The 13,152-nt window shown below is 36.0% G+C and overlaps 1 protein-coding gene across 8 annotated transcripts in view; it reads right to left on the bottom strand.

Moving 5' to 3' along the window:
* Window positions 1-13,152, bottom strand: part of DICER1 (dicer 1, ribonuclease III) — a 72,822-nt gene that overhangs the window by 17,703 nt on the left and 41,967 nt on the right. For all 8 annotated transcript variants that reach the window (XM_069783544.1, XM_069783545.1, XM_069783547.1 and 5 more), the window contains 12 exons: window positions 12,200-12,332; window positions 10,929-11,171; window positions 10,678-10,832; window positions 9,121-9,253; window positions 8,547-8,622; window positions 7,266-7,405; window positions 4,692-4,871; window positions 3,615-3,828; window positions 3,078-3,231; window positions 722-904; window positions 294-399; window positions 19-194 (listed from right to left, as the gene is read on the bottom strand). In XM_069783544.1, the coding sequence (XP_069639645.1) occupies window positions 19-194; window positions 294-399; window positions 722-904; window positions 3,078-3,231; window positions 3,615-3,828; window positions 4,692-4,871; window positions 7,266-7,405; window positions 8,547-8,622; window positions 9,121-9,253; window positions 10,678-10,832; window positions 10,929-11,171; window positions 12,200-12,332 (1,893 nt within the window). The remainder of the gene's footprint in view (window positions 1-18; window positions 195-293; window positions 400-721; window positions 905-3,077; window positions 3,232-3,614; window positions 3,829-4,691; window positions 4,872-7,265; window positions 7,406-8,546; window positions 8,623-9,120; window positions 9,254-10,677; window positions 10,833-10,928; window positions 11,172-12,199; window positions 12,333-13,152) is intronic.

Raw genomic sequence — 13,152 nt, 5'->3', positions numbered from 1 at the left:
TATTGAAAAAAGACATGCCTGAAATCTGCAGGAAGTGATTTAACCCCTACACCAGCATCAGTGGCTGTTTGAGCTCTTAGCTCCTCTGCTGTCAAAAGGCAGTGCAGGCGATAAAGTATGCTGGGAAGGCAAACTGCTTTTCTCCACAATGACGCTGGAATAGGATGTATAGCACAGAGCTCTGGAACCAGTATCTGGGGAGAAAAGGGGGGAAGAAAAGAATTTTACCTTTAAGGGTAGTCATCAGATCACTGTTAAGAGAGAGGCAACTGAATTAAATACTTCTATTTTACCTGCTTATTCTGCAAACTTTCCCACTTTGCTTTCCTCTTCTCAGCACTGCTTAGTGGAAGTGCTTTCCCCTTCTGATTCAAATGTCGAGGAGTCAAAAGATTAAGTCTAAAAAACATGTGAAGATACTTTAATGTAAGTACATAATTAATGAATAGAACTTACTAGCCTAAACTTTCTGAAGTGATGACTTATGCTTAGTATTCAACCTTAATGCATTGCAACAAGCAAGTGAAAGTACAGTTACCCCTGCAAAAAAATGGACTCAAGTTACAGTTATAACATAAGTGAAGTACCTCAAGAAAAAAAATCAGAGTTATTTTGGAAAACACAAGCCCTCAGCTTTATCCCATAATTAAAAAAAAAAAAAAAAAAAAAGGCACTTTATTGTCAAACTACAAACAGCAGACACAAATATGACTGTTGTTACCTTGAAGATGTGTGGTCCACATCCAGCAGTGGCTGGTTGAGATTGGTAAGGTCAAGATTATACTTGGTTTTATAATATTCAGCAAAAGTTTCATATTCAGGGGAAGGGAATTTACTGAGTGGAGTAAGATCAGTGTATACATCAGCTACATAGAATCGATGAGGCTGATCAAAATTTCGATACCTAAAAAAAAACCCAAACAATATTTTGGCATATGTTATAGCGTTAGAGTAAAGCGTGTGCTAAGTTCTTCATGTTCTAATGTGGTCAGGTGATAAACCATTAAATAGCTCACTTGAGGTTTTTGGTTGGTGGGGTTTTTGTTGTAGAAACCATTTTTTTTAGCTAACTCAAATACTAAATGAGAAGTGTGCTATAAGATAAGGAAGAATAAAGTCAATCTATAATCTATGAAATTCCCTCTACAGAAACATTTAAATTAAATGCAGGATTTATGTCTTTAACATCTAACACAAAATCAAGCTCTGGACAACAATCTCCAAGACTAATGCTGCAAATGACAATTTCTTAATTCCAAACACCTAACAATGAAATTTGGTAATTGGGCTTCTTAATGTCTAGTCTCTTATGTGCTACTGCATACAAAGACTGTACTACCTCACATCTAAACTGGCATTTTACCCAAGTCATCCCACAAATAAAGTTAAAATACAAAACCCCAAATACATAGTAAGGTAAATTCACAAGTCTTCCAAGGACAACGCAGTTCTTGTAATAAAAGCAGAATGTTAGAAAAATAAAGCCAGAATGCTGCAATACCTCTACTGTCGCTACTGATGCTCACTGGATATACTACGGTGATAAACAGGCAGAGGAAAATAATAATAAAAAAAATCATGAAATCAACATTCAGTATATAGATTTGCACATTAACTAATTTCATACTTTGATCTGCTGCATCTATCACTTTAAGCTTCTATGCAAACACTGTTTACACACTATTAGTGAGTCTTTTCAGCTTCCTTCCAAAGAGAAAATTCAAGAAAACCATGTTCCCAGGCTGTCTGAACTTCTTCACTGAAGGACATGCTGGTTAAAGGAGCTTTCAGGAAATCCTTTTTTCTTATGTTATTCATAATCGTGCCTATTCTGAAGAATTCCATCAGAACTGTACCAATACACAGTCACTGTATTATGCTTCCCCTGCGGAGCTTACAAGCAAGTAGGACAGAGAAGGATAAGTACATATTTCCACCATTTTTACATTGACTGAAGACAGAAGTACTTGAAATTCTGACATTTATTAATCTATGAAACAAGGTCAAAAATGTTTTGGCTTCTCCCAAGCCTGAAAATTATCAGATGGCAACTAATAATTCTCATAAAAGAGATGTACTCAGCCACCTACCCGAGCCCCAACCCCAATTTAAAAAAAGCCGGGGGGGGGGGAAGTGGGGGCAGGGGGAAGGGGGAAGAATAATACTGGTTTAGACACTGTGGCCAGATCTTCAGACAGGTGAAATACCATAGCTTCAATGAAGTCCAGCAAGTGTGCTAATTTGCACCACCTATGAGCTACTTCTACAGGGTTAACTCTGATCATATGAAGTAATGCTTATACACAGTGATGGTTCAGCATTACTTTTTTACACTAGCATTTTTACCACGGTATTCATCAGCACTAATAGGAAGATATTTAAAGAAAAAAAAAGGTCTAACACAGATGAGGCCAAAACAAAGTACTAATATTTATCTTCCATATATATTATGCAACTACCATTGCTTACAATATACTAGGTACAAGCACAAGCCAGTCATCCATTTCATTTTTTCACATCATGCCAAACACGACAGAGAAAAATTAAGTCTTCAAAAACCCCACCAATTCTAGAGAACCTTTGCATATCCAGTACATAAAATGATGTAAACTTCTCCTCTAAATACCACTCCACAGAAAGATTCTTTTAACTGGTCTTTTCCAGTTGTTAATTTTTCCATCTATCAACAGCATACCTTCCTTTAGTAGGTCTTTGGTGTGTATAAGCAGTAACCAGAGAACACAACTCCCAATCCATCTTCCAAATTAAAATCAGTTTCAGTAGGCCAGTTCTTGATGGAGTCAAAGTTTTATCAGAATACTACATAAGTTTTGTGGTGAACTCTACTATTCCTAATAAAAAGGTAATTAGTCTTTGGAGGCCTAAACACTTAAATCCTACTATATAAGATTAACTATTGACTAAGTTATCTTTAAATTATGACACCACCAGATACCTTCAGATTAATACCATTCATTTCTTACAAGCAATTCTGTTGCAGACACTAACACCCCCTTATTACAAGTGTTTGTATAAACACAGTAGGTACCTACCTAAAGTATGTATACAGTACTCACCGTGGAATGATAACTGCATCCTGGTAATCTTCTAACTTGAAAATAAAAGGCATTTCTTTTGTATATTGTGTACTAGGAATGCCTGTACGAGCCTCAGATTTCTCAATGTCTTCCATAAACTTAAAGTCAATGTCCAAAGTGCTGGAGTCATCAACTTAAAAAGGAAAACGTGTAAACTCAGTTATTCAGGGGACAGTTTTCCAGGCTGAACTTTTCTGGGAAGTTGTAAATTACAAAATTTTTTTCTTATTCTACACACATATTTGATTATTTCAAAAAAATTTCAAAGGATATATATATATTTATTTTAGACCCTTATGGAGTCAGCTGAAACCTACTATAAATCAACTCACATCATCAAGTTAAAACTAATTTGGAATTGTGAAGAAATAATAAAAATATAACTGACAAATTTTCATACTACCACATATGGTATCATTTCTACAGCAAACACCTGAAATTTAACATAAACATTAACAAACATGTTGCTAAATTAATTCAAAGTGAATATTTAAAAGACAAGAGCTCTGTTCTTACCAACATTAAGAGGTAGAACACAATAGGCTGAATCAGCTTCTGTGGGTTTGAACTCTAGTGCAGGTTTCTCAAGACGAAGAATATGTGAAAAAATGTACTGGTGGAGTCGTGTTATCAGCTCAAGCATTTGCAGAGACAGAGTAAAACCAGATTTCTTAAGCTCAATAGATATTGTAACCTCTCCAGAGCGAGTATACACAGGAAAGTGAGGAATCTAAATAAGAAAAAACCAAAAGAAATCAAGAGAGAAAATCCAGAATAGGATTCCTCTACAGAGTACCAGTTGTTTAGTTTAGATGCTGAGGCAGCACTTGCCTGACCACACAGCAAACTGCATCAAACTGGATCAGAATTCTGATCCTTGATGACCTTCAATTATAGATGAGATTTTGAAGGCTTAAAGAATGGCTGCCTTTTTTTTTTTTTTTTTTTTTTAATAGTTCTCCTTGTGTTTTACAGCTTTTTATATAAGATCAAGTAAAAACAGAAGCCTTTTCCATTAAGGAGAAAGAAATGTGAAAACCAGCAATATTCCTGAAATGTTTTCTTCTGTGGACAACAGAAAATATGATTTGAAAAAATCCTCCTCAGCTGAGTCTCATCCACAGAAAACGCCTTTCTACTAAAAATTAAAATTTTCTGAAGCAAGAGGTATCAATTTCAATTAACATGGTCTATTTTTTCTGTCGCTGCAGACTAGCAATGCTAGGAGGACTTGTTACCATAGCTTTCACACAGATAAGACAGCACTGCAGGCCACCTCTGTAGCTGATACACCACTCCTATCATACCTCATGCAAAAAAAGGAGGACCATTTTGAATTTGCCACCGCAAAATAATAAAAAATAAAATTGTAAAACAAAAGTTTGGCAAAAACGGAACAGATTGTTCCATCACTAAAGACAGAAAATGAAGTGGTGACTGGATGGGATGGATATTATTGCTTATTTTCTGGAAGTTATTTGATATAAGCAGCACTTAGGGTAATTTCCAACCCCTCAGTCTGGGGGTGAGGAATAAGTGGAAAATGACAGGTTGTAAGGCATGTAGAATAAGGAAAGGAGCTAGATTCATTACCTGAGGTATAGGTTTGGCTGTCAATATGCCAAAACATCTTGTCGTATCCTCAGGAGGATATAACTTTCGTCTCCTGAAGTTGAGCTCATCAGGTAGAGGAGTCGTTAACACCATTCCTATTACATACAGGTAACAGGGCTGATCAGGTTTGGGATAACTATCCCTCAAACATTCTGGAATCTAAAAATCAAAACACACACAAAAAATTTAACACGATAAAAATCTGCAAAATTCACATAAAGACTATTTGAACAAGACTTCACATGTTTATTTGGAAAGATACTGCTAAAAATGAGGAATAAAAAAATTAATCTGGACTTAAGTCATGTTTTCTTTCTTAAGCAAAAACGTTTGGTCAGCAGCCTGGCCTGGCAGCCACTAGATCTGTCCAAACACTTGCATCAAGGGAGCACAATACTCCCAGATCTTCCTATTTGCCAAGAGGCAACTTCCATTGCATCCCTAAATTTCCTGTGTGTCCACCCTGTCTTAGAAATGCAAGTCTAACTGTAGAACAGACAGCACTTCACCATAAATACAAGTGGAATTTTGATGCTAATTTCCATATTTAGCCAGTAACTTCGGAGCACACTTCATGTCCAAGGTCTTTGGACCTTAACAGTTGGGGGTGGGGTGGCGTGTAGAAAAGAAAACGTGTGTGCACAGGAAAAAAACCTACATCCCAGTAATTCAATTTTCATATAAGCTTGGCTGAACCTACAGTTTCATTAACATGGATTCTTTTCCCTAGCAGAACTGTTTAAAAGTATCAGAAAAGTTTTATACACTGGTGACAAACACACAAACAAAATTCAATACACTGCCCCTTTGCCCAGGCACTACACTATAGAAGTTTTCTAATAACAATTCTAGCTTGCAGATGTGAATACTTGCAACACCCACAAGCACTTTTAACTCTGCTGCTCATGTTTGTCATAGACCTTAAGAAACCATGCTTTATGTTTGGTAGGAGTTCATTATTTTGTAGGTCTCAAAAATGATCCTCCTGTTTATCTAAAACTAAATTGCAATACATGTAGTCCTGGATTTTAAAATTATACTGTAGCAAAACTATGGTCTTGGCTTAATGGAAAATTACTCATAAGTTTAATAACTATATTAAGCCCAAGAGGATCTTGTAGACCTTCAACATTTGCCAAAGCTTCTTTTCCAGATGTGAAAAGTTGGTACAAAAGCAAGGGAAAGTATGCTTGGATTCTGCATTACAAAAATAACTGAGAAAGAATGATGCGTCACTTGACAAATCAACTCCTCTAAATGAGAGATACCGTAATTGCGCATTTTGCGAGTCACTCTTATTCCAACAATCACTAGTGAGGTAAGAGGACTGAGAAAGGCACTTATAACAAGAAGCATCAAGAAACACTGTGCAAAGATTCAAACTGGTCGTGAAGTCTTGCAAGAAAAAGGTTTTCTCACCTGTCATTCCCTCTGTAATACACTCTGATGCCACAGTATCCTTTCCTAAGCTTTCCTAATAACCAATTATTTAAACTATTAATAAAATTGGGGCATGCAGAGGATGCCAAGAATGGAATTACTTAAGGGCTATCACCATAACTGAGGCTGCACACAAGAACAACGCAGCACTGTAGCCTACTGCTCTGAGGGTATATGCTGACATTCTCGTATGTGACCAAAGGCTATCAGTTTCTCCGTGAAATGCAAGTGTTATCAGAAGTTACTATGCAATCTATTCTGAATGAGTTACCTGTCCTATTCAAAGGACTTTAGACAGAACCTGTAACAACTGCAGGGCAAAAAGGAAGGTTCCAGAGCAGTTGCAAAATACTCTGACAAAGCTTCTTTTCTCCGTTTTCTCTTAAAGTATTTCATGTTCCTCCATAAATACTATCTAAGAAGTGCAATTCTACAAACTGATGTGGCTGAAACCTGTTGTAACAGATCTATGGATAAGTCACTTAATAATGCAGAGTTACAGTGTGACCCCTTTAGTGTATTAAGTATAATATTTAGAACTATTTTAAAAGTAAAAAATATTAAAAATACACTTCTTTGGTATTCTAAGATTTCAACAAAAATTTATGAAATTCTGTGTTCAACCAGTAAAGTCACCAAACTAAACCAAGCATCTAATTAAAAAAAAAAAAAAAAAATTAAATTTGTGTGTTTAGCACCTGACAGATAACTTTGATCCCCTGGGCATCTCCCTGAATCTTCAATTATTTGTCTAGAAAGCCAGTAATTCTTCCTTTGCTCTAGTATATTTACCTGAGAATGTAAAGATTTTACAGATTATTAATGCAAGACAATTCTTCCTCCCGGTTATTTCTATACTTGGCAAATACAGCCAACAAGCTTTACAGAAAGTGTACGTTCTTTGAACTACAAGCACGCTTCTAAAGCGTATGGTCCCATAAGCTCATTCAGGTAATAGTGCAAGTTTCCATACAGTTAAAACTGCAAAATATTTCCGCTACAAATTAAAGACTTATTGTAAAAGGTTCTTATCAGATTAAAAGTTGGCAATTTTGCCTTATCAGTACATAAAGCATTTGATCAGAGATGTGGACAGCAGTGAGTGATACTAACAGCTTTAGGATAGCACTGTCTTCGTTTTGTAGAGCCTGGCCTTCCTGGAACACTGGTTTCTTCTTCATCATGTAAATCAAGCTCCTCCTCATATTTAACCGTTTCTTTACCAACTGGCATCAAATGATCATCCAGTTCACCTGAATATTATGAAAGAGTACAGAGAAATAGCATTATGAACAATCAAATCTTGGTTCCTTCAGATACTACGCAGTAGGTGTGATTGCTCATGAAAACACCTCACCAAAGTTTTTAAACTACACTTATTACTGCAAGGCTCCCAAAGTGTAGCTTTGGGGAAGGAGTGATAAAGGTTTAATTTTTGGCAAAAATACTTATTTATAGTAAAAACATCTGAAATTTTAATTAAAAAAAAACTGAATTCTATAATGACAGTATCAAAGAAAAATAAACTCTTCTTCCCCATAAAAAGCAACCAGTGACTGAAATAGTAATTTCAAAAAATCACTCACATAGAGTTATGCCAAGAAAGAGGGAACAGTTATAGTTCTGTATCATTCTAAAAAGGGAATTACTACTGTTGAATGTGCACTCTCAACACTGAGTTGAGCAATCACGGTGTTATTCTTGGATACATTTATTGGTATGAATTCAGTGATCAAAAGGTTTAACTCAGACAGAAAAAAAATACAAACCCCAGACCTACAAATTTTTTTGCTTAAAAGATACATAAATACTTCTGTACTTCATCAAAGTACTCATAACATGGAATTCTCTTTAAAACATTCCACAATAAAGAATATGCTCCATTACACTTACTAGAGACAAGAGACCTGAAGTAATCCTGCAATGTCCTATTTTTGGAACATGACTTACAATACTGTAGAGAATACAATAAATTTAGGGCTGTGTATTTTATATTTTAATCTGTAACAATTGACTTTAAAAAACAAGTTATTTTTTGGCTGCGGGATGTAGTCCCTGACCTATCATCAACATCTTCTAGAGAACAAGACTCTTTTCCTCTTTATTAAATACATTCAATGTCAAAATCTACGTGTCTTATATTAACACTGCATTTGCTGTTTAAGACAAAATATGTTAAATAACAAGATTACCCTGGAAAATTTAACTTTAGCTTACAAGGTGTAAGCTAAATTAGTAAGTACATGATCGTATCACAAAATAAGGCAAGGGAAAGGAAGCTATATCAGATGGCTATAGCAGAAATGCATGTATATGTGTAACATCCATACCATGCTCAATTTCTCAATTATAAAATATTCTTTACCAAAGAGGTGTTGCTTTTCCAGTTCTTACCAATTTTGTGCAGTTTTTCACAGCAAATAAGAGCTACAACTCTCTCAGCCAGTCTTGCACAACTCATTGGAGGACCCTATAAAAATTTAAATATTTCTTAAGAACTTCGGTTGATTAGCACATTACTTACTATACATGTTTAATTAGTTTAATTTAACACAAACTAGGTAAGCAAAACTTTTTTAAAAAACGCACTGATGACAGTTTTGTGAAGATATTCAAGTTTATGTTGTTTTTCCACAAAAAACAAAATTACAAAATTAAAACAACACAACATACTATTGATCAAAACTGATGAAGGACATTTTCCTACAACTGACACATAAATATGTGAAAAAAGCCAAGGCACTGGGAAGAGTATCTAAACATTTTTACATTTAGAATAAAGAGTAACTGCTGGAAAACAGATTATAACAGAAACAAACCACAATCTAAATACAGTTACAGAGCACAACACAGGAAAAGAAAAAGCAGTTTTCATTAACAACAATGAAACTAATTCTAGAAATGGCACAGACACATCTATAACAACACATTCACTTATTTCCGTACTTTTCTTTCCCCAAATACCTACAACAATTGAAGCTCGAAGAGGTGAGTTGATTGGCAGGTAGAGAGTAGAGTAAAACGTATGATCAGGTAGTTCTCGGGTTTTACACTTGGGAGCTAGGTGCGTAAATGGATCACTCGGCAATCTAGCGCAGTACCTAAGTGCACAAAACATTTTACAAATCATCAAAAGCTGCAAATTGAAACCTAAACACGGTTCAGTGGAATCTTACCTTACTGGTCTAAACACTACAGAAGATGGTTTCAGGCCATACTGAGCACTGCAAGGGTACACTGCTGACTCATTCAACTACCTACAGAGCAGAAGACCTCCAAGTCCTTTACTACAAAGCTGGTCTTCAGCAAGGTGGTTCCAAGGTTGTAATGATGCACAAGACTATTCCATCTCAGGTCCCAGAGTGTGCATTTGTCATTTAATCTTCCGAGTTTACTGTCATCTTATTCCTCTTATCTGTCATGGTTCTGTCCTCTGAATGGTAGTCTTTCCTCCACAGCACTCACTTCTCCCTCTCCCGCTTGGTGTCAAATGCAAACATGCTGATGTTAAACTGTATTGGACCTCCTAGTGGCCCATGAGTAATGCCACATATAACCAGCTGCCAGCTAGCCTTTGAACCATCTACCATTACACTCTTTGAATCTGACTGCTTTGCCAGGTTTTATTTACCAGGCAGTCCACCGAAACAGTCTGCATCTCAAGAATTTGGGTACTAGGAATAAGGTACTAGGGCAATTGCATCAAAAGCTTTACTTAAGTAAATGATATTCACTGCTTTTCTGCGGTTCCTAGAGTCAATCACTTCATCACACAGGAGACAAGGTTGGTCAGGCAAAAACTACCCTCAATAAAACTCCACTGGCTGCAGCCAACCCCCTTTTCCTTTATGCACCTGGAGACTGCTTCCATGAGGACTTCGTCCATAATATTCGATATGACTAAGGTAAAACTGACCAGTCTGTAGCTCCCCGGATCATTTTCCTTGCCTTTTTTGAAGTGTCATAACAGTTATCTTTTCCTGTCACTGAGGGCCTCCTCTAATTGCCATGGCCTTAAAAAGATGGTACTTGGCTAGCCCCCCTTGGAAGCATACCATCCTGTCCTGGGGACTTGTATTATGTTCAGCTTTATTTTTGTTTTTAAACACGACAACAGATTGCTATTACAAATGTGAATAGTAGAACTGGAAGATTTTACTAACAGTTTTAACAAGCCACTTTTATTTATTTATTTGTTTTGGTATGTTTAAAGCTAGCTTGTTGAGCAAAAAAAACCCCAAAATAATCTTACTACCCCTTTTGAAACTCAAGTTTTCAGGGCAGCTTTTAATTAAACAGGGAATGACATCACTATATTTATTATCAGAGCTGGAACCTCTGTAGGACAAAGAGACAAAAAGCAAATTATCCCTTCCAATCACTGTGACCACTTTCCGTAAGAGAGAAGATCCTGTCGAGATTTCTAAGTGAATATGTGTACAATGCCCCAGCCTGTGCTTCCATGTTGCAAGACAAAGAAACTTTTTAGTCAAGACAAGTAGAAAAAAGTGAATATGCCTCTTACCTATTTATGTGTCCAATAGCAGTATTAATAGTAACTCTTGGACTGTTCTCATCTGGCCTCAACACATAGGGTGGAAATACATCATCATCATCAACAATGGGTTCAGTTTCAGTTTCATTGGTATCAACAGATTTTGAGCATTTGTTTCTGAGGATCTTAACATTTGAAGAACAGAACATGATGAGAGATTTTCCCCTTAAAAAAATACCTATATATTTAACAAAACCAGGCACATTCCTTTGACCTCATACCTTCTCAATTGCTTTGTATGTCTTAAGATCTTCTTCAAAACTTTTGATTTTGTCTGTATCTGCTAACATAATGTAATTGGAAATTGGTGCTCTAGCTCTTCCTTTTGACTGCACATAGGAACGGTATTCTGTGGGCAAATCAAAACGCACCACCAAGTTGCATTTTGGTATATCAACACCCTCTTCTACAATACTAGTAGCAATAAGTAAGTTCGTCTCATGTGCTCGAAATTTTCTAAGAACCTGCAAAAGTAATGAAGACAAATTTGAGAGATTAGTCCCAGATCCGTTTCCGTCACCAGATTCATCAAAAACCAGTAAAAACAGAGTGGATCAGACATTCCAAAACCTTGTCTAAATATGCAGATATAAAACTAGTACAAAAAAAATCTTTTTGGAAACAGAGCAAGACTATTTATCAGAACAGCTAGGAATCAAACCTGGTATGTGGAATTACACGAGTCCAAGAAGCTAGTACAGCCACTAGCAATGGAGAGGATCCCATCTATTTATTTACAACTAACTTTTCAGCTGTAGTATTAAAAAAAAAAAAAAAAAAAAAAAAAGCTGCTTTTAGGACAGCATCTTTTCCAACTGTTCTGAGGTTGAAACATCCTTAGGGGGCGGAGCACATTCTAGAGCTAGTATTTAGAATATTTATTAAACAATGCTAAGGAAAGGTGAGGTTTCTGGAGGGAAGTCTGAAAGACAACCCAGCCAGGGGTGAGGGATAAATGCATTTGCTTTCAAAATACTTCACATGTTTTAAGTGAAAGGAAAATCATGTGGTTTTATATTAGTATCATTTAACGATTTACCAAATTCACTCCCAGCAAAGATAAATATTAAAACCAGCTCAACTGTTGAAAACATCAGGAACCTTGATCTTCTTTACAGTATTACTGTACTACTACTAACCCAATGCAGAAAAATTAGATGGTTGATGATCTGGCTAGACACAAACATGATCTTACATGAAGTTTTAATTTCTGTTTGTGTAATGTGACATAGCAATGTCTCCAAACGTTGGGGTTTTTTTTTGTTTGGTTGGTTTTTTAGTGATGAATATCTGTATCTCCAGTAAGTATGCATATCTGTTAAACCCCAGGTATTCCCTGAACTTCCAATGACTGTGCCCCAGACACTGCCTGTTAAGGTTTTTTCTTGTTTTTAAAGACAAACACACACACACACACAAGGGAAAAAAAAAAAGGAAGAAAACAAAAGGTTCTGAAGATACTGCTAGTTTCCATTATTTTTCTTTAAGTTACCTCTTCCTGTTTTCTGAATTCTACTTCCATCTGCTTGTTACGAGGCTGGTTCTTGCCAATGCCATGTCCAGTTATAAAATTGCTACTGATGTAAGCCAGTTCTGGATCTTGCTTGCCAGCTTCTTTTATCAACCTAAAAATATTACATGTGTTTTTAGAAGTCACACAACCCAGAAAATGGAAGACAATCTTTAGTTTGGAAGACCTACATTAATAGAAAAAAATGGAAGCATGACAATTAAGCCATGCTAACACATAAACTGACCTCAGGCTTCTCTAAAAACACTAATTCTAGTGAAAACTTCTGTAAGGATAATAAAAGACAGACTGCATACATACACAGCATGAGTGTGCATGCATCACATGCATTTCAGACCTACCATGGTAAAACCAGATATTTTTAAACCACTCTATTACTCTAAGGCTCCCTGTTGTTAAGGCACCCTACTCACAACTGCTTTAGTTAATCTCATTTTCTGTAAATTATGACTGATTTTAGCAGAAAGACCTGTAACTGCTCTCTCAACAAAGTATGTTTCCTCAATATAATGTGTTAATTTTCAGGTTAAAATACAGATTCTTATTCTCCTTAATATAATAATAAATATTCTGTTCAGGTATACTAATGACAAAATGTTGACCTGTTCTTCTGAAGAGCAATGCTCAGCCTACCCAGTGAGATGTTTACTACTTTTGAAATTAACCCAAATGTATCTACAATTAGAGGATTTAATCCAATTCTTTAAAAGGAACACTGAACAGGGGGCTAAGGATCATCCATGCTCTCAGTTTATTCCCCTATGTCTTTCTTTAGGTTACAGAATCAGGAAAGGCTGGCTTCTGCAGTGTTTTGATTTCCGACAAGGTCAAGATTACTTATATAAATAATGCACTGAATCTAGAACTAGGCATTTATGGATTTAAAAGCATAATTACATTATGCAATCAAAGTA

Source organism: Haliaeetus albicilla, chromosome 5, assembly GCF_947461875.1.
Source record: "Haliaeetus albicilla chromosome 5, bHalAlb1.1, whole genome shotgun sequence".
Lineage (NCBI taxonomy): Eukaryota > Metazoa > Chordata > Aves > Accipitriformes > Accipitridae > Haliaeetus > Haliaeetus albicilla.
The sequence above is the reverse complement of the archived record's forward strand: the minus strand, read 5'-3'. Positions and strand labels throughout refer to the sequence as shown.